The 20,009-nt window shown below is 57.3% G+C and overlaps 2 protein-coding genes across 10 annotated transcripts; one reads left to right on the forward strand and one right to left on the reverse strand.

Annotated features, from left to right (window-relative positions):
- Positions 1–2,518: 2,518 nt before the first annotated feature.
- On the forward strand, positions 2,519–7,322 carry PLSCR3 (phospholipid scramblase 3). 5 transcript variants are annotated; one of them, XM_055306237.1, is made up of 8 exons: positions 2,519–2,877; positions 3,093–3,267; positions 3,560–3,801; positions 3,894–3,936; positions 4,038–4,258; positions 4,530–4,691; positions 6,226–6,387; positions 6,571–7,322. In XM_055306237.1, exons 2-8 carry the CDS (start codon positions 3,261–3,263, stop codon positions 6,625–6,627), a joined length of 894 nt encoding a protein of 297 aa, XP_055162212.1. In that variant the 5' UTR covers positions 2,519–2,877; positions 3,093–3,260; the 3' UTR covers positions 6,628–7,322. The 5 variants fall into 5 exon arrangements, 4 of the variants coding, with proteins under 4 accessions (XP_055162212.1, XP_055162211.1, XP_055162210.1 ...); XM_055306236.1 differs by having other exon boundaries at positions 3,097–3,267; XR_008661929.1 differs by lacking the exon at positions 2,519–2,877 and having other exon boundaries at positions 2,884–3,267; positions 6,571–6,721; positions 6,971–7,322.
- TNK1 (tyrosine kinase non receptor 1) lies at positions 7,323–14,202 on the reverse strand. Of its 5 annotated transcripts, none has more exons than XM_055306232.1 (13): positions 14,087–14,202; positions 12,677–12,855; positions 12,439–12,509; positions 12,123–12,314; positions 11,830–11,985; positions 11,423–11,706; positions 10,921–11,194; positions 9,717–9,811; positions 9,245–9,292; positions 8,928–9,007; positions 8,334–8,632; positions 8,155–8,250; positions 7,323–8,071 (listed from the first exon to the last, which is right to left on the reverse strand). In XM_055306232.1, exons 2-13 carry the CDS (start codon positions 12,837–12,839, stop codon positions 7,958–7,960), a joined length of 1,872 nt encoding a protein of 623 aa, XP_055162207.1. In that variant the 5' UTR covers positions 12,840–12,855; positions 14,087–14,202; the 3' UTR covers positions 7,323–7,957. The 5 variants fall into 5 exon arrangements, 4 of the variants coding, with proteins under 4 accessions (XP_055162207.1, XP_055162206.1, XP_055162208.1 ...); XM_055306231.1 differs by having other exon boundaries at positions 9,245–9,412; XR_008661928.1 differs by having other exon boundaries at positions 8,023–8,071; positions 8,334–8,490; positions 9,245–9,412.
- Between the last annotated feature and the right edge of the window lie 5,807 nt (positions 14,203–20,009).

A 20,009-nucleotide genomic window follows, 5' to 3' on the forward strand; every position in this document is an offset into this window, starting at 1 on the left:
TCCCTGCCCAAACCCTGCAACCCTTCCCATCTTACTCAGAGTCCAGTCCAGTGGTCTGCAGGGCTGTATGTGATCTGGGCTCCTGTGACTTCTCCCCCGTTCATTCCATTCCGGCCACACTGGCCTCCTTTTTGTTCATTGAACAAGTAATGCACACTTCTCTCTCAGGGCTTTTGCTTTTGCCATCTTCTCTGCCTGAAACATTCTTCTTTGGAAGTCGGCCTGGCTCCATCCTTGACCTCCTTTAGGTCTTTGCTCAACTACCATCTTCTTGGTGATAGCTTCTTCATCCATGCTCTTCCGAATTGCGGCCCCCTGCCCACCCCTCTGTATACTATCTTGTTCTATCTTTTTTTTTTCATAGCACTTGTTACCATCTGACTTCCAGTATATTTTACATTATCTGTCTCTTCTCTACTAGAATGCAAGCCCTAGGATATCAGCAACTTTTGTTAATTTTTTTGTTGTTGTTAATTTTTTTTTTTAACTGCTGTATATACCTGGGCACCTGGCTGGCTCAGTGGGTTAAGTGTCTGCCTTGGAGTCAGGTCATGATTCCAGGGTCTTGGGATGGAGCCCTTAGTCCGGCTCCCTGCTCAATGTGGAGTCTGCTTCTCCTTCTCCCTCTCCTCCCCCTGCTTGTGCTCTCTCTCTGTCTCTCAAATAAACAAATAAATATTTAAAAAATAGGGATCCCTGGGTGGCGCAGCGGTTTGGCACCTGCCTTTGGCCCAGGGCGCGATCCTGGAGACCCGGGATCGAATCCCACGGCGGGCTCCCAGTGCATGGAGCCTGCTTCTCCCTCTGCCTGTGTCTCTGCCTCTCTCTCTCTCTGTGACTATCATAAATAAATTAAAAAAAAATAAAATAAAAATAAAAAACAAACAAACAGGGGGATCCCTGGGTGGCTCAGCGGTTTAGCGCCTGCCTTTGGCCCAGGGCACGATCCTGGGGTCCCGGGATCGAGTACCATGTCGGGCTCCTGGCATGGAGCCTGCTTCTCCCTCCTCCTGTGTCTCTGCCTCTCTCTCTCTCTCTCTCTCTCTCTCTCTCTGTCTATCATAAACAAATAAATAAGTAAATCTTAAAAAAAATAAAAATAAAAAAACAAACCGGACCCTGCTATATATTCCTATCAAATGCTAACATATAGTAAGTGCTCACTAAATCTTTTTTTGAAGAACTGAATTTCTGTATATTTATATGTTTGGGTGGATGCTGGTCCATGGTTTGGCTCACATAGAATCTGAGGTACTGCGATCCCTGGGTGGCTCAGGGGTTGAGCGTCTACCTTTGGCTCAGGGTGTGATCCCAGGGGTCCTGGGATCAAATCCTGCATTGAGCTCCCTGCAGGGAGTCTGCTTCTCCCTCTGCCCGTGTCTCTGCTTCTGTTTCTCTCCTGAATAAGTGAATAAAATATTAAAAAAAAAAAAAGAATCTGAGGTACTGAGGGAAACCAGCAGAGAGGTCAGGCACTTGGGTCTGAAGCACATGATGAGTGAAGCTGTGGGAGCAGGTGACCAGCCCGGAGGAACTTGGACATGGGCAAAGGAGCCCCGTACCCCCAAATTTGCTTTTTCTTGCATTCATCTTGATGGGTGATGCCTCCACCTGCCTGGTCACCAGACAGGTACCTGAGGTCATCCTAAACTCCTCACCTCCACATCTCACCCCTCAAACAAGTTCTCTATTATTGTCTAGGTGTCCCCCAGGTCTGCCACTTGTGTCTGTACTAATAACACAGCATCCTCTCCTCCTGGCTACCATCAACAACCCAGACCATTGTTCTTCACCTTGCGGCTTAAATGGTTTTTCTAAAACACAAAATTGACCTTCTTTTTGGATCTAAAAATCATCTTTTGGGTCAGCCCAGGTGGCTCAGCAGTTTAGCGCCGCCTTCAGCCCAGGGCATGATCTTGGAGACCCGGGATCCAGTCCCACCTCAGGCTCCCTGCATGGAGCCTGCTTCTCCCTCTGCCTGTGTCTCTGCCTCTCTCTGTGTGTGTCTCTCATGAATAAATAAAATATTTTTAAAAAGAAATCCTCTTTCAGTGGGCTCCCTGCGGACCCGGGCGCCAAGTCCCAGCTCCCACCTGCCTTGCACACACATGAGCTGGCCTCCGTCTGTAAGGTCCTCTCTTGCCCCTCGGCCTGTGGGTCCCAAGGCTCAGGACCGCCTCACCCCTGCGGGCCTCTGCTCGGGACCCAGCAGAAGCGACTCCTTGGGGAGAAGGCTTTCCTGCTAGCCGCGCTCCTCCTCTGCACCCCCCAGCCCCACTACGCGCACACTCATTGTTGACACCGTTTGGCGGCCTGTCACCCACGTGGCCGGGGGCTCCTGCAGGCAGTCCTGTCGTTGCAAGGTGCCCGCGTGGGTGACTGCGGCGTCACGGAGAGGAGCCGCCAGGCAAGCCCCCGGGGGACAGAGGGGGAGCTGGGGGCCAGCCCTGGAAGCCAATGAGGGAGAGGGTGTTCCGCTGCGTCAGCGGGGCCCCGAACCGCCCTCGAGAGGAGGAGCCTGGGGTCCAGCGCAGCGCCAGCTGCCCTCGCTTCCCACCCAGGGACACGGAGCACTCTGTTCCCGGGGACCTGGCGGGTGGCAGGGCCAGGTCTCCGTCAGCGGCCCGCCCCAGGCCAGCTCCCCCTGATCCCCCGCGGCGGAGCAGAGGCGGCGGGGACGCCGACCGCGACGGATAGCCGGCGGTCAGCGGTCAGCAGCCCCGCAGAGCCGGCTCCCTTTCTGCGCAGGCGCGCCGCCCAGGCCGGGAGGGGCGGGGCTCGGACGGGTCGAGGGGCGGGGTCAGACCCCGGGCCCGCCTCCTCGAGCTCCAGTGAGCCGCCGAGTGCTGGGCACCCCAGCTATTCCAGGGGCTTCAGGTGAGCGGGGGAGGAGGGGGCGCCGAAGGATCAGGAGGCCTCCCTGGAGGTCGGGCCGTCGGTCGGGCCGCGGGTCCACCTGCCTTGCCGTCTGTCAACCGCCGCCTCCACGGAAATGGGAGAACAAAGGGAGGGGGCGGTTCTGGGGCCCCCGAGGGAATCCAGGGTCCCAGGTACCCCGCCCTGCCCGCTGACACTTTCGGTTTCTTCCTGAGTCAGAGGCGCCGCCCGAGGGACCCTGGGCCGGCGCCGGGCGCAGCTGCCTGCCTGCGTCTGCCTGTCCGTCCTTGTGTCTGCCTCTGTGTCTGTGTGGCTGTGCCCGAACTTGCCTCCACCTCTAAAACTGAGCGTCTGGGACCCCGCCATCCCGCCATCTCTCTCCCATGGCAGGTAAGTGGGCGCCGCGCTGAGAGTCCCCGTTATCCCCCCCACGGACTGGGAAGCCGGGCATCGAACACATCCTCCGGGAATGTGCTCCGACTGGCTGCGTGGGGCCCCTCCCTTCCTCCCGGGAGCCGCCGCCCTGCTCCCCCGCCCCATCTTGCTCAGCCTCTGCCCATCGCATTCTCCCCCGCAGCCCCGCAGCCCGGCCATGGCCTAAGGGGCGGCGGGGGGTGGGGGTGGGGGGCGGATGAGGCCGCGGGAAGCTTTCTGATCCCCCCTCTTCCCCTCCCCACCACAGGCTACTTGCCCCCCAAAGGGCACGCCCCTTCACCCCCGCCTCCCTACCCTGTGACCGCTGGGTACCCAGAGCCGGCGCTGCACCCCGGGCCTGGGCAGGTGCCTGTGCCTGTGCCCACCCATGTACCTGCCCCCGCGCCCGGCTTCTCTCTCTTCCCCTCGCCCGGCCCCGCAGCCCCAGGGCCTGCTGCCCCGTTCTTGCCATTGCCGGGGGTGCCTTCTGGCCTCGAATTCCTGGTGCAGGTGAGTGGAAAGGAGGGGACGGGAGCGACGAGGAGAGGACCCCGGCGTCCAGGCCAGCCAGCTAACATTGGCGCCGACCCAACTCTTTCCAGATTGATCAGATCTTGATTCACCAGAAGGCCGAGCGAGTCGAAAGTGAGTGGAAGGAGGAGTAGGTTGGGCCTCATCCTGGGGGCAGAGAGAGAGGGCCCTCGGGCAGGTGCCTGTGCCTGAGCCTCGGCCTGTCACCCCGGCAGCGCTCCTGGGCTGGGAGACCTGTAACCGGTATGAACTGCGCTCTGGGGCGGGACAGCCCCTGGGTCAGGCAGCGGAGGAGAGCAGCTGCTGTGCGCGTCTGTGCTGCGGCACCCGGCGGCCCCTGCGTGTGCGCGTGGTGGACCCCGGGGATCGTGAGGTGCTGCGCCTGCTCCGCCCCCTGCACTGTGGCTGCGGCTGCTGCCCCTGCGGCCTCCAGGAGGTGGGCGGGGAGGGCTGGGGCCAGGGAGGGGTTTGGGTGGGCGGCAGGCCGTGATGGGGAGGCCCTTGGGTGGAATCTGGACCACCCGGAATGAGGCGCGGGGTCCAGTGTGGCCCCGGTGGGCGCGGGCAGGTGGAACGCGAGGTCAGTGATGGGGGGTGACAGGGAATGGGAGGTCTTGGCAGGGCAGACGGGTGACAGAGCCCGAGCAGTGAGAGCTTGGGCCAGGGTGCCCTGGCTCGGCAGTCACCCTGTCTGCCTCCCACTACAGATGGAAGTCCAGGCTCCACCCGGCACTACCATTGGCCACGTGCTACAGACCTGGCATCCCTTCCTCCCCAAGTTCTCCATCCAGGATGCTGACCGCCGCACGGTGCTGCGCGTGGTGGGGCCCTGCTGGACGTGTGGCTGTGGCTCAGACACCAACTTCGAGGTATTGTGAATAAGGGGAGATTCCTAGGACCTTCATCAACCAAGACGGTGGCTTCTATGAATGAGGCAGGATGGCCAACACTAAGGTCCCTGAGGTCATCAGTCTGAATCCACTGTGACTCCTGTCCTGTTTCCAGTGTTCCTTCATTCAGAAAGGGTTGTCCCTGTGGTCTTAAGAAAGGAAAGCTTGGTAAAGAGGGTTTCATCGTAAGGACCAAAGCTGATTGTTACCTGCAGCCCTATGTGAAAGGGGGCAAAAAACCTAGGCTCGATTCAGGGCAAGTCCGCTGTGGGCTGGACCATGTGGCTGCTATGCATGACTTTGTGAACCCCAGACTCTGGAGTAAACAACAATTTTAATTGCTAACATCCTGTGGCTTGCCCTGCCAACCTATGATCCAGTGATGTATATCCTTGTCAACATGCATTCTATCACCAGCCTGGAGCCTGGAGCACCCAAGCGGTGACAGTTTCAGGGTGAGGCCAGGGAAGTGCTTTCATTTCTAGAAGACAAAGGCATCTCACAGACACTCGGGTTCTTTAAGAGACCATCAGCAGTGCAGATAAGGGCAAAATAACAGGTGGAAGCCCATGAATTTTCCGAGGCTTTGATGAGGTATCTGGCCTAAGCCTACTTTTAAAAATCACCTCATCTTGGTAGGTGGGTGGAGGTTCAATGATGGGAAGATCACTGGGTCTTCTGCATGGGGCCCTCCCTTGTACATAATCAGGAAGGGTCCTTATTTGGGGCTCCACTTGGGACCGCAGAGGGCTGGCTGGGAGAGGCCCTGCCTAGCTTGAGACGCGTGGGCAGGAAGTGCCACAGAGCTATGGGACAGTGGGGGAAGGGCACGGGAAGGGCATAGTTCTAACCACGGAAGAACAAGCCTAGGAAAAGGACCAGGGAATCCTGTGAATCACCACCCACAGCGGCAGGGCCTGTTGCTGCTGGACCCAGAGAGGCCGGTGGAAATCATGGTCCTCACAAACCACTGACTGCTGCCCTTTTACCCCATAGATGGGTTTGGATCCCCTTTGGATGAAGCCTGCATAACAGATTAAAGATTCCTTCCGGGAGCCACAGTCTTCCAGGAGCCTGATTGGCTGATGGAGCACAATGCCCCCCATCTCCCCGCAGCCCCCAGGCCCTTTTGACCAGGCTACTTTGTTCAGGGCACCAACTGTACCAACCATGCCTGGCAAGTACTCTGGTAATGGAAACAAAGCTAGCATGCAGCCATCCACTGTGATGAGTCCATTGTGCTTCCATTTCTCCCACCACTGATGATCAGTTCCCATGTATGGCCTCTCAAGGACAACACAACAGAGTCCAAATTCTGAGTTTTGCTATACACATGCAGCGTGACTTAGGGTAACTCAGTTTCTCCAGGTGTCACATGGAGACCTAAGGCTGTTGGAAGGATTAAGTGTACAGACTAGATGGTTAATGTGTGGTGACTGTGGGAGTGGACTGGGAGGCAAGGGAGATCAGTCCATCCCCCCCAGCTGGGTCCTGCCCCCTCCCACCCCACCAGGTGAAGACCCCGGATGAATCCCGCAGCCTAGGCCGCATCAGCAAGCAGTGGGGGGGGCTGCTCCGAGAAGCCCTCACAGATGCAGATGACTTCGGCCTGCAGTTCCCTCTGGATTTGGACGTGAGGGTGAAGGCTGTGCTGCTGGGAGCCACATTCCTCATTGTGAGTTGGCTGCCCTGCCTCCCCTCCTGCTACTCTGCTCTCACTCAAGGCTGTGTGTACTCCCTGGCTTCCAGCTCAGAGAGGGTCAGGGACAGTCTCTGGGGGCTTGCGGTGCCTGCCCTGGGTGGTGAGAGCTGAACTGGGCCAGCCCAGACACGTGTGTTGACAGCGCCCTCTCTTCAGGACTACATGTTCTTCGAGAAGCAAGGCGGTGCTGGGCCCTCAGCCATCACCAGTTAGAGGCCACCCGGGGTGAGGAGACCATCACCTCAACCAGGACCCCAAGATGGCCACCTGTCCTGGCCCCTCCTCAGAGGCAGCTCTTTCCCTCGAGGTACACCGCAAGGGACAGACAGGGGATGCCCGAGAGTCTAGGGGCCACAGTGTCCTGCCCCTTACCCTAATTCTCTGGCCTCCTTCACCTTGGCCCCCACAGAAGGGCATGTATGAGAGCCCTTCCCCTGCTACCTCCCAGCACTGTCTCTGGAGATCCCCCAGCACACTAGCATATCAGCTTTCAAACTTTCCCTGCCCTCCCCTTTCTCCCACCCCTCCTAACCTCCCCCCCCCCTGCCCGTTCCAGGGTCTCTGCTCCAGACATGGTCCTTGGAATCCAGGGCCCTGGGGTTTGCTGACAGAGCTGGGGTGGGGAAGGGTACACAGCAACCAAAGATGCCAGGTAGGACTGTGCTCTCCCCCCCGAATCAGCTTGGCCAATGAGTTCAGCCTCAGACTGTGGGGGGCTCCCCACCTCCCCGTGAACAGCTGTAGGGCCTATGCTCCGGTGCCAACTTCCTTACCCCCCTCAGGCCCTGCCCGCAGCTGGCACTTGCTGCAGCCCCTGTGCCTTACATAAGCACCCCATCCTTCCCTGCCCTAGGAAGGAGACTACATCTTTGTATGTTATATTCATATAAACTTTGTAACTTTTTGGATACTGGAAGATATATGTAATGGGAGAGAGGAGAGAGCTGGTATGGGAAGAAACCAAGGGATAGATGACGGCTGGGCTGGGTGGGGGCTGGCCTGTTTCATCATCCATGCTGCCAAGACCCAGTGTCCTTGATTTCAAGAGGGCACCTTCATCCATTATGGCCCTGGACCAAGCCAGGGCAGTCTGGGCCACGCACCCCAAGTCAGTACAGTTGCTTCTAGCATCCAAGATGGCTGCGCCCACAGAGTCCATGTGGGAGCGGAGGGCAGTTCGCAATGGCTGTTCCTGCGGTCCAGCGTGCCCGTTGGCTTGTTCTCTGTAGCAAGTGGAAGCTTCCTGCGGATGTGATGTGTGGCAGCTCTGTCCCTCCAAATTCTCTTGGTTGGGAATGTGGTAGGCAGACCAGACTAGATCTTTCTAGGAACCAGCCGAGGGAGCTGGAGCCCTCAGAGGCCCAGGGGCATAAGGGCAGGAGCCACTCGTCAGTGCGTGACCCTGGGCTCCTCCTGTTCCTGCCTAGGGCACCATCTGCCCAGGTGGGACGTTCTGCCTCCTGACAGGGCCTGTTCTGGTTCTGCTGGTCACACGCGGCCAGGCCCTTGATCCAGGCTGGTATCCAACCCCCAGGGGCAGAGCTCAGGGCCGGGCCAGGACATAGCGACTGGCAGCCGAGAGATCCCACTGGTAGTGTTCCAGAATGCGTCGGCAGTCAGCTCGGGAGCGGCTACTCAGATGGAAGAGCTGGTCCACCTGCGGAGGTGGGAGGGAGGGCGGTGGCTGCCAGAGGGCAGGGGCTGGAGGGGTGGGAACCCCAGAGAAGGGCCCGGTCTTACCTTGAGGTTCCGGATGGCAGAAAGCGCGTCTCCCCCGGTGGCCCTCAGCGCGGCCTGGCACTCCTGGTGGGTGACTCCATGCACGCTCAGCTCCACCTATGGGGCACAAAGCCTGGCTTGGCCCACCGCCCTGGCCCGGAGCCCCCTCTGGACACCAGGCCATGTTGGAAAGCCCTCACCTCCATAATCTGCCTCTGCAACTCGGAGTCTGGCGAGAGGCCTCCAGAGGGGACGGTGGCTTTGCTAGCTCCAGATGCTCCCGAGGGGTGACCGTGAGGGGGTTCTCTTTTGGGCCAGGGAGGCTGCTCCCTGGGGGGCTGGCTGGGCTGAGAAGGGCTGCAGGCAAAGGGAGGTCGGGATGGCAGGCCTGGGGGTCCCTGGGGCACAGCTCTGGCATGGCGAAGTTCGGGGGGGCTTGAACCACCCCCTGTGGGGCGGGGGCCCAGGGACAGAACGGACTCCAGACTCTTGGAAATAACTGTACAGTTGAGAGAAAAAGAGCTTGAGAGGAAGCCCGGATGTGGGGCCCTGCCTTCTCCCCTCTCTGTGGGCGACTCTCAGGGTGGCCCCCCACAAGGGGCCCAGGAAGGTGCGCTGAGCAGACGCCAGAGCCCAGGTGGCAGGAGCTGCAGGGAGAGATGAACTTCAGGAGAGCAGGCAGCTCATCTGTCAAGTCCCGGACACAGAGGTGGGGGCTCAGGACAAGGGCAGAATCGGAGGGTTCTGGATGTACTCAGAGACCGAGGAGGCCAGGTCCCCAGCGCCACACCCACCTTTCATCTTCTGCAGGGGCATGTGCCTTCTCTGGCCCCGAGCTGGAGGTAAATCCCGAAGCTTTGCCTTCCCGCGGTCCCTGGTGCAGGGAGCAATGATCACCGTCACTTTCCACGCCTCCACCCTACCCACCCACAGCAGTGTCCCCTTCCCCAGGGAACTCTGCGGGGCTCTCCCCGGGCAGGCCGAGACCCAGGCAGGAGGCTCCAGCTGGGAGGCAAGTCCTGGCCCCCTCCCTGAGCTCCCCTTCCAAAGCAGTTGCTGGGCTAGCCTCCCCCAGCCCGGCCGTGTCCCCTCAATTCTTTCGGGGGCTCACCCATCTATGTTTCCCTGGCGCCGCTCGCCCTGGGCCGGGGGGAAGACTCTGTGGAGTAGGTGGGGAGCTGGTGAGCCCCCCGAGTCTGCCAGCGTCACTGCTGAGGCTGGGAAGCTCCCCACTTTGAGGGTGCGGCCGTTCTGGCCCTTCCAGGTTGTGGAATCAGGGCTGTGGGAAGAGGGGATAGAGGGGGGCTGGCCTTGGCCCACATTTAACCCACAAGCTGTGCACACAGAGCTGCATCTGCCTGGAGGAAAGGAAGCTTCCCCCCACCCCCCACCCCTGGAACACAAAAGGGCTCTATGGGCTTGGTGGGCTCTAGTGGGAGCACTCACTCAGAGGCCCAGCGGGGAAGATGGGAGGCAGAGGGTCAGGGCTCAAGGAGCTGGGGAACAGCGCATTGGGAGCAGGTTCAGGGAGGCTAGCTGGGAGTCCTCATCCTGCGGACACGCGGGAGGCATGAGGCTCTCACCTGCCCTCGATGATGGTGACGGGGTCACCCGTCTGCATTCTTAGGGCGCCTGGCTCCATGACATCCCTCACACAACGTCCCTCGGGAGGCCAGGCCTGCAGAGACAGACGGGTAATCTCGTGGGAGCAGGAAAGGAAGGAGAGATGCTTCCCTATGTACCCACCCATCAGACCCACAGCAGTCATGGCCTGTGTCCTGGGCCCAGGATGGGACTCTGTCCCCCGCCTGTAATGCAGCAGGGGAGGCCTACCTGGAGTCCATGCCACACTGGACACAGCCCAGGGGCCAGGAAGCAATATAGAAGGGGGCCCTGTCAGTATCTAGAACCAAGGGGAGAGTCATCCCATATGCTGCTTGTGCTCCACAAGCAGTTCTGCCACCGGCCAGTGCCTCTGAAATTTTTTTATTTCTTTCCGGCCCCACTGCCTTGACCCTGAGCCAGACATCATTTCCTTCCTGCTTTGCAGCCACCCTCACCTACCTTCTCTTCCCACGTTCAGTATCCTCCCTCCCGTCCCTTCTTGCACCAAGCCAGAGTGATAGAGCATGTAAAGTTGGCTTGTCACTCCCCTGCTCAGAACCCTCCCATGGCTCCCAGGTGCCCTCAAAGTAAAGACTACACTTCAACAGCAGAGGTTAATGATTTACGGGACAGGGCTCTTAGGTCAACTGGTTCAAATCCTGACTTCTCTGCTGGCAGTGTGGAGTTAGGCAAACCACTTAAACCTTAACTGCCCCATCTGTAAAGTCCATGTAATAATGGCCTTCCTGGGTTGTGAGAATGAAGTGGGTAATCGTGCAAGAAGGATATTCTTAGTACAGTCCGGTCCACAGTTCAAGAGCCTGGTGTAAGCTCTGGTTATCTATGGTTCCTTCCATATCCCTCCCTGGGGCATCCCTGAGGTCCTGTGCTCTCTGCCCCCCGGCTGCCCGCTGACCTTATTTACCTCTGCCTGTCAAACACCTGCAGCAGCCTGCTGTGCTGTGTGCCCCCTTCCCTGGCCCAGCCCCAGCTCCTCACCGTTCAGCCTGCATCTGTGTACCCCAGCTGCCTCCCTAGGGCTCTGAGCATCCTGCAGATAGAGCCAGAATCTATAGGGCCTTCCCAGACCCCAGCCCAGGAATATGTTAGTCCTGTGCGAGGGACTGGGGCAAAAAATGGGGAAATGAGTCTGTGGGTCCATGGGGATGCAGGGGCTCCCACCTCTTGGAGCAGCCCCTCCAGGTTGGAAAAGCTAGGCCGGTCGGCTGGGTGGGGGGCCCAGCAGCGCAAGGCGAGGGCGTAGAGAGCTCTGGAGCAGAGGGGAGGCCGAGGCAGCCGGGCCCGATCCTGTTCCAGCCGCTGCAGGATGAGGTACGGGGAGAGCCTGGCCCAGGGCTCCTCGCCCCCAGAGAACATCTCCCACAGTGTCACCCCAAACATCCACACGTCCGACGCAGAAGAGAAGGCCCCCTGGCGCAGGCTCTCTGGAGCACACCTGCGGAAACGGAGCTGAACCCAGTCCCTCTCCCCCAGCCGCGATTTCCGCGGCGCCACCGCCCTCAGGGACCTCCTTCCTGAGCCCTTCCAAAAACCTCGTCCCAGCCTCCCGAGAAGGACCCTAGCTTGCCTGTGTGCCCCCGCACCGCACCTCGCGGAGCCGGCCACGGCCCTCCGGATCCGCCCTCCTCCACTCCCATCGCCCCGCCCCAGGCGGAGCCCTCACCAGGCGTAGGGGATGGGGCGGGGCCCGCCCATGATGTAGCGGCCCCGGGCACCGCGCAGCGGGCGCACCAGCCCGAAGTCGGCCACCTTGACAGTGCGCGGGGATGCCAGCAGCAGGTTGCGCGTGGCCAGGTCACGGTGCACCAGCCCCCGGGCCCCCAGGTACGCCATGGCCCCCGCCAGCTGCCGCAGGAAGAGGCAGAGCAGGGCAACGGGCAGTGGCGGTGTGGGCGGCGGGGCGGTGAGGCGCGCATGCAGGGAGCCCAGCGGCGCCAGCTCCATCACCTGCCGGGAGCCTGGGCCTGAGTCGGGGGGAGGGGGGGGAAGGGGGGACATCCCCGCTGGGCTCTGGCCGCCTGCCCTCCGGTCGCTCAGCCGCCCTGGGAGCCGCTGTCCGGCTGTGCTCACCATCTGCAGAGGCTGGCCCAGGACCAGGCCGTGTAGACGCAGCACGTGTGGGTGCTCCAAGCTCATCATGACTGACACCTCTCGAAGGAAGTCCCCCAGCTCTGTGCCCATGGGGCCTTCAGGACCCACCCGGAGGGACTTGACAGCCACGGGGACCTGGGGTGGGGGGGCACAAAGGATGCTATCTGGTACCCTAGGGAACAGCTATGCAGGCCCAGGGCAGAAGCGGCAGGCAGAACAGGGGGGCAGCTGGCCCCAGCACCCGGGATGAAGGAGGCCCCCCAGATACTCACACTCTGGCCGCTGGGCAGTGTCCATACCCCCCGGTTCACCACTCCAAAGCAGCCAGAGCCCAGCAGCTCCCCTCTGCACACAGCACTGTCTGGGATCAGACACTTGAGCCCCCCTTCCTGATCAGGGAGGGCCGGGGGGCTGTCTGAAGGTGGGATGGTCTCCTTCTGCTCGGGTGTAAATCCCCCAAGGATCTGAAGCAGGGGTGGGAAATTGAGTGTGTAGAACTCTGAGCACTCCTCCCTGACACTCGGCCCACCCCAATCTGGAGCCTGAGCTGGCCGTTTGAGTCCATCGCCCCCACCCAAAAATGCACACCTTGTATACCCAGTTTTTAGTCTTGAGTCCTGAACGGTGCCTCTTCAGAGCTTCGGCGAGTCTGCGCTGGGCTGGGGAAGGGCAGAACCAGGGGAGTGGGGTTACATGGTGGGTGGTGAGGGAAAGCGGGGGGGATGTAGAAGGATTTACAGGCAAGAAGAGGGCTGGTGTGGGGGGTACTTAGGAAGTACCAGGCTGAGGAAGAAGAGACCAGGGCTTGTGGGCAGGGGCCTCTCACCAGGCCGGCCCATGCCAATGCCGTCCAGGTCCTCGGGCCTGACAAAGTCGAAGTGCTCTGGCCGGGTAACATTAAGCTCCTCGAGGATGGGTCGGTAAAACTGGGCTAGCTGGATGTCGCGAAGCAGCCGCAGCAGCCACAGCGAGCTCGCCTCGGGGAGCATGTCTGCAGAAGGCTCCCTTGAAGGATGATGCATAGCCCATGGTAAGCACCTGAGACCCCGAGACAACAGAAACACGGCCACCAGCTCCGCCCGCCACGTGTCAGAAACACTCATGTACAGAGGGTGGGACACATCGACAGCCAGGATTCCTGCCACTCACACAAACCCCAGGAAAATGCTCCCCGGACCTGAGACCTACATGCTGTACCCACCACACACCTGTGACTTTAGCACTCTGCAGACTTCGGTGTGTTCCTCTGCTAACTCTTGATATTTGATGGCACACTGCTCCCATACACCTAGACACCCGGGTACCGCATACCTACCAGAGATGCCCAGATATGCTAACCACACCATACCTCAGCCCTGCAGACACACACGTACACTGCCTCCCACACTGGAAACGCTGCTACACACACACACACACACACACACACACACACACACACACACACATGCTGAGACCTACAGACATGCTGCAAAAGATGTCTAAGACACCCAGATACATGGCCTTTCAAGTCTGAGACATTCCAGAATGCTGCCATGAAACACCCAGGCTTACTGCCACACAACCGGTGCACTGCCTCCAAGATACACTCCTCCCCATGTCTGAGATGTCAAGGTCCACATGAATGCACAGCACACGAGACCAGCGCACCGTGCGCACACGTGCCTGGACTACACAGGCCTACTGCTCCTTAGAGCCACTGCCTAGGGTCATTGCCTTTTCTATACCTGAGACAGCAACGCTTGAAATCACATGGGGCAGCTGTGATTGGTGGTTATGTGCAGGCTGAGCAGGCTCCCAGCCTGTCTACAGAGCCTGGTGCTGTTAGGTGCACACTCCCTTCCACACCCACCTGAGCTCAGCTCCAGGTACCGCGGCCCCGCCGGCACACCTGACTCACTCGGTCTAACTTGGCTTCCTGGCAACTCCAATCTTTGCTAATTAAGGCCCGGTGCCCTGGGTGCCAGCTGCCTGCGTGACGCTCTCCCTACGCACACCTGGACCCCTCCCCCTCCCCCCACTTTAGTTTAATCAGGGGGAAGGGTTGAGCTCGGGCTTGGGCGCGGGGAGGGGCGCGGAAGGAGGAAGGCCAGGACGCAGGCCGACCCGGGACCGGGACCGCTTGCAAGGTGAGGACGGGAAAGCACGCAAAGGCGGTCGGGAGCGAAGGCGGCCGCAGAAGGGAGAGAGCGGCCGGCGGGGGGGAGGCAGGGGAGACGAACAGGGGCCGCGAACGTACCTCAAGCGGCGGCTGCCCGGCCAGGCCCGGTCCCTGGCGGCCCCGCTCCCTTGGACCCTCACCTGGCGAAGGCGGAAGCGGCGGTTACGGAGCCGCCCTGGCCGCCAGCCCTAAATCCCAGGGAGGGTGGGGCCGCAGGCCGAGGGGCGGGGCCAGGGGCCGGGGGCGGGGCCTGGCGACAGTCCAGGTGGGCCCGCGCCACGCCCCCCCGCCCCCCCCCTCCTGGCAGGCACTCAGATCTCGCCTGGCCTGCCCTCTTCCCCTCAGCCAGATCCCGAGAACCTGTTCTCCCTTCTTTTCCTTCTTTCCTCCTCCACACCCTCTTTCCTGCCTCTTTCTTTCTTTTTTAGGTTTGTATTTATTTATTCACGAGAGACACAGGCAGAGGGAGAAGCAGGCTCCATGCAGGGAGCCCAACAAGGGACTTATCTTATAGGACCCCGGGGTCACGCCCTGAGCTGGAGGCAGACGCTCACCCGCTGAGCTACCCAGGCGTCCGTCCTGCCTCTTTCAAAGAATCTTTCAGCCCTTACAGGCTTCCTCCTGGGTGTCCTGTCCCCTGTGACCCCCTCTTACCAAATCTTTCATCTCCCTTGGCCAGAGCCCCACCCCTGAGATGAATAAGCACCAGATTGAGTATGCTGCCCAGGCCCTGGGAATAGAAGGCTAAACAGGACATCGTCCCTGCTCCCTGGCAGGGGAGACAGTACCCTAGCCCTCCTATGGAGGAAGGCTGGGTGGCACAGGGCACTCTGAAATGGAGCCAGGACATGGAGGTGTTGCTGGTGCAGGAAGTCAGCCCCCAGCCTAGACAGAGTCTCAGATTGGAGCCGTTGTTGGTTCCCGGCTCCCAACGTTGGTCCAATGTGCTGCTGCAGGAAGGGATCTTATGGAAATCTCCCCAGGGTAGACCACGTGGGAGATATGAGTGGGCTCCTAAGCCCCATCCCCACTTGGTACCTGGCCTTGGTGGTCAAGGACAGCACCCCATGCTTCAGGGCGCCCCTCCCCATCACTGGCATTTACCTGGCCTCATTCTGACCCAACCCTCCTTCCCTCACATACACTACTTCCTTCTGTACACTGCTACCTGGACGGTGGCCACAGGGCAAAGTCCAGAACCTCAGAGAAGGCTCTGAGGAGGAGCATCCCTCTCCCTTTCCCTCAGGGGTCCCAGGGAGGAAGTCACCAGTCTTAGGACATCTGTCCTGTCTCCTTCTGTCCCAAGGAAGGATGTGTGATCTGTCCCCAGAGTCCCTTGGAGGAAAAAGCCTACTCCTTCTTAGTAAACACAAGGGATATTCCAGCACTGATGGGAAATTTTTCATAGTTCACAGTTCTACCTGTTTGGTTTCCTTGCCAATTCTCTTGCCCTCCAATGAGGCCAGTGCATCACAATATTAATTGCTCCCTCCACATCTGTCATCCCTGACAGACTGTGGGCTCCATAGAGTGGGGGCTGGATCTGTATTGGTCATCCTGGTTCTTAGTACCTGGGACAGTGTAGGCAGGTAATAGGTGCAGTGCATATTATTTGTAAAGGAATCTGCTTAGGGGGGATCCCTGGGTGGCTCAGCAGTTTAACGCCTGCCTTTGGCCCAGGGCGTGATCCTGGAGTCCCAGGATCGAGTCCCACATTGGGCTCCCTGCATGGAGCCTGCTTCTCCCTCTGCCTGTGTCTCTGCTTCTCTCGCTCTCTATGCCTCTCATGAATAAATAAACAAAATCTTTAAAAAAAAAAAGAAAAGAAATCTGCTTAGGGGATGCCTGGGTGGCTCAGTCCATGAAGCATCTGCCTGTGGCTCAGGTCATGACCCTGAGGTCCTGGGATCGAGCCCCACATTGGGCTCCCTGCTTGGCAGGGGGTCTGCTTCTCCCTCTCCCTCTGACCCTTCCTTCTGCTCATGTCTTCTCTCTCTCACTCACAAATAAATAAAAATTAAATTAAATAAAGAATCTGCTCAGTGTAATTATCATTCCTCTGTAGGTGATCTGTCTTTTCTCCCTGCTTTTAAGATATCATTGGTCTTTTTTATTTTATTTATTTATTTATTTATTTATTTATTTATTTATTTATGATAGTCACAGAGAGAGAGAGAGAGAGGCAGAGACACAGGCAGAGGGAGAAGCAGGCTCCATGCACCGGGAGCCCGATGTGGGACTCGATCCCGGGTCTCCAGGATCGCGCCCTGGGCCAAAGGCAGGCGCCAAACCGCTGTGCCACCCAGGGATCCCTCATTGGTCTTTTGTAGTTCTATTGTCAGTTATCTAGGTATCAAATATCTAGGATTCTTTTTTACTTATTCTGATTGGTATATTGTATTTTCTGTATCTATGAATTCATGTCTTTCATCAGTTTTAGAAAATTCTCGGCTAGTATCTTCTCAAATATTATTTTTCCTCCATTCTTTGGTTCTTTTGGGGACTCTGATTAGAAGTATGCTAAACCTTTTCACTCCGTCCTCCATGTTATTTAAGCTCTCTTCTGTATCTTTCAATCTATGTGTCACTGTGATGCAATCCACATCATCTCCCTAGGCATATCTTCTAGTTCACCAATTCTTTCTTTGGTTATGTCTGATGTGCTGTTTAATCCATACACTGGGGCAGGGGGTGTTTGTCATTGTATTCATTTGAACATTACGATACTCTGCATGCTGATATTACTTTATGGAGGTATAATTTTCATTCAGTAAGACACTCAGATTTAACTGTAGAGCTCAATGCATTTCTTTCTCCTTTGTAAGATTTTTATTTATTTTTTTGAGAGAGAGAAAGAGCATGAGCAGAGGGAGGGGGAGGGATCCCAGGACCCCAGGAACATGATCTGAGGCAAAGGCAGACACATAACCACTGAGCCACACAGGCATCCCTCACATAATGTTTGTAATTCCATTTGGCTTCTTTGATTCAACACCTTTTTGAGATTCGTCTTGGGGTTGTCCAAGTCCTTGGCAGGAATCATATGGCTCCATGAGCTTCTTTGGGGGAAGAGCATGTGACATCTGATTTTTCTCTGAATGTCCAGTGTCTTCGCAGATCAGGGTGCACTAGAGGTCCTCTTGGAACTGAACACATGAGTGTAGAGCCCGTGAGGATATATGAAGGCAGATGCAGCCAGAGAGGTTGGCAGAAGCCAGACCAAGGCATCAATTCATTCTTCAACAAGCTTTCACTGCCCCAGGTTCTGGGGACCCAGGCGAACAAACAGACATGATCCTTGCTCCAGCTGGATTCACGCTACAGGGTCTTGGAGAACATAGTCAGGAGCGTGGACCCTACCTGAAGGCTCTGGTAACCACAGAAAGATTTTAGGAGAGGAGTGGCAGGACTAGCCTGCTGCAGTGACAAGCTGGGAAGAGGGAAGAGAGAAGGGGCAGGGAGCCCAGAGAACAGACTCTTCCCATTGGTCCAGGAGAGGGAGGCTGGCCCTGCTTAGGCCTTGGCAACAGGAAGGAGAGGAGGTGAAGATAGGGTGCATTATCAACTGGACTCTGGGCTGAGATCTTCTATGCTCCAGCAGGAAACCAAACACAGAGATTTTCCAGCAGGAAACCGGACGCAGAGGCTCAGCCCCACCTTCGTCTTTAGCTTGGAAAAAATCCGGGGAATAAAAGTCCTCTTTATTGCTCCCTTCCTCCCTATTCATTTCATACTTCTGGAGTAAGGTGGGAGGAAGCACGGCCTAAGCACCCTTGGGGAGTACTCCTTCTAAGCTGAGATAGGGCATCCTGCTAACCTAGAGGCTGAGATCGGGCATCAGTCCCACTCTGTCTGCCATTCGCCAACCTCTGCCTTGCCCTGAGGGCTCTGCATCCGAGAAGGATGAGCACATTCACACCACATAGCCAAGTCTTTCCTCACAGGACAGGGAACCAGAAGGGTAAACAGAGAGGCCCCCTGGTATCTTCCCCATCTATTGCCTTGGGTTTGAGTGGAGGGTTTCCCTCTGCAGAAAACTCTCCTCTCCTATTGGGAGCCAGATTAGTGCCCCCTTAGGTCCTCCTTTCCTGTTCCAGTCCCTGAGATCATGGGGCTCTCCCCTGCCATCTTGCCTATGCCAACCTTTCAACAGGGGAAAGTACCTCTCTCCCTCTGGGCCTTCCTGTGGCTGTTCCCACTGCTTGGAATTCCTCCCACCCTTATCCCAACCTGGCTAAGTGCAGGAAGCCTCTCCCTCCCTGGTCAGGCCCATTCCCCTGAACCCCAAGATCCCTGTGCTTTCCCGTTATTGCACTCATTGTTCTTGTAGAAACTGCCAGTAACTCGTCTGTCTCCCCTGCTAGATTCTAAGCTCCAGGCAGAAAAAGACTTTATCTTGGGATCCCTGGGTGGTGCAGTGGTTTAGCACCTGCCTTTGGCCCAGGGCACGATCCTGGAGACCCGGGATCGAATCCCACGGCGGGCTCCCAGTGCATGGAGCCTGCTTCTCCCTCTGCCTGTGTCTCTGCCTTTCTCTCTCTCTGTGTGTGACTATCATAAATAAATAAAAATTTTAAAAAAATGAAATAAATTTATTAAAAAATAAAAGACTTTATCTTGCTTGGGTATTGCTGTGTCCATTCTGCCCAGTCTAGTCTAGTGTCTAGCTCATGTGATAAGTGCTCAGTAACTTTTGATGAACATATAGGTGAGACTGCATCATGTGGGCTGGGTGAAGCCAATGAGATTTTTCGACATCAGGAGCTCCTTTGCTGGGAGTGATGTGGATGGGAGTGCCCGAACCTCACCATAAGCATTCTCTGGCAAACCCATCCTTATGCCTCTCCCTGTTTGGCCCCACATGGTTGGCTCTTTATAGACCCTTGGGTGAAATCCTCCTGTCCCATCACCCTATGCCCACCCCACCATCTCGTGGGGTCCCATCCTTTCCCAGTTTGGATTTGCCTCGCTAGTTTTTAGAGTCACCAGCCCACCATCCTGTATGTATCTGTTGGTTTGCTTTCCGAAGTGGAAGCACTCCTAAATCCACTCTATTCCTTCAGGGAGGACTGATCTGGGTAATCAGAGGGATATTGCAGAAAAGATGGTGACTTCCGAGCAAGCTCATATACGACAATGTGGCTCCTGCCTTCCCCCCTCAAACTCCTCACTCTGGGGAAGCCCAGCCACCAAGCCATGAGGACACTCAAGGAGTTCTATGAAGGGGGATCCCTGGGTGGCCCAGCGGTTTGGCGCCTGCCTTTGGCCCAGGGCTCGATCCTGGGGACCCGGGATCGAATCCCACGTTGGGCTCCCGGTGCATGGGGCCTGCTTCTCCCTCTGCCTGTGTCTCTGCTTCTCTCTCTCTCTCTCTGTGTGACTATCATAAATAAATAAAACAATTTAAAAAAAAACTTAAAAAAAAAAAGGAGTTCTATGAAGAGGCTCCACATGCCAAGAGACTGAAGCCTCTTGCTAACAGCTAACACCACCCTGCCAGCCATGTGAGTAAGCCATCTTGAAAGATGATCCTCCAGCCCTGGTCCAACCTTAGATTTTTGCAACTCTGAGATATCTGAGTGGGGCCCCTGTGGGAAACTGTGAGCCAGAACCACCCCGTTACTTCTCCTCAATTTTGATTTACAGAAACTATGAGATGTGTTTTGTTTTAGGCAATTAAGCCTTGGAATAATTTGATGCACAGCTGTAGCTAACTGATATGGTGCATGAGATGCTTGGAAAGATGTCTGACACATCACTGCCATATGTGTTGGCTATCATTAACATTTGTGTTACAGGTAGGAGGATTGAGTCTGAGAATGGTGAGGGACACACAGCTAGGAAGTGGCACGGCCAGTTATGTCATGAGTACAGGCCCTTAAGTGGCAAGTCCTAGGCTGCTTTTTCTATCCCGCTTTTTCAGTTATCTACTGCTGATCAGTATTATCTAGTGGCATAAACCAACCATTTCATCATGCCCCTGGAGCTTGAGAATCTGGAA

The sequence above is a fragment of the Nyctereutes procyonoides genome, unplaced genomic scaffold, assembly GCF_905146905.1.
Source record: "Nyctereutes procyonoides isolate TBG_1078 unplaced genomic scaffold, NYPRO_anot_genome, whole genome shotgun sequence".
NCBI lineage: Eukaryota > Metazoa > Chordata > Mammalia > Carnivora > Canidae > Nyctereutes > Nyctereutes procyonoides.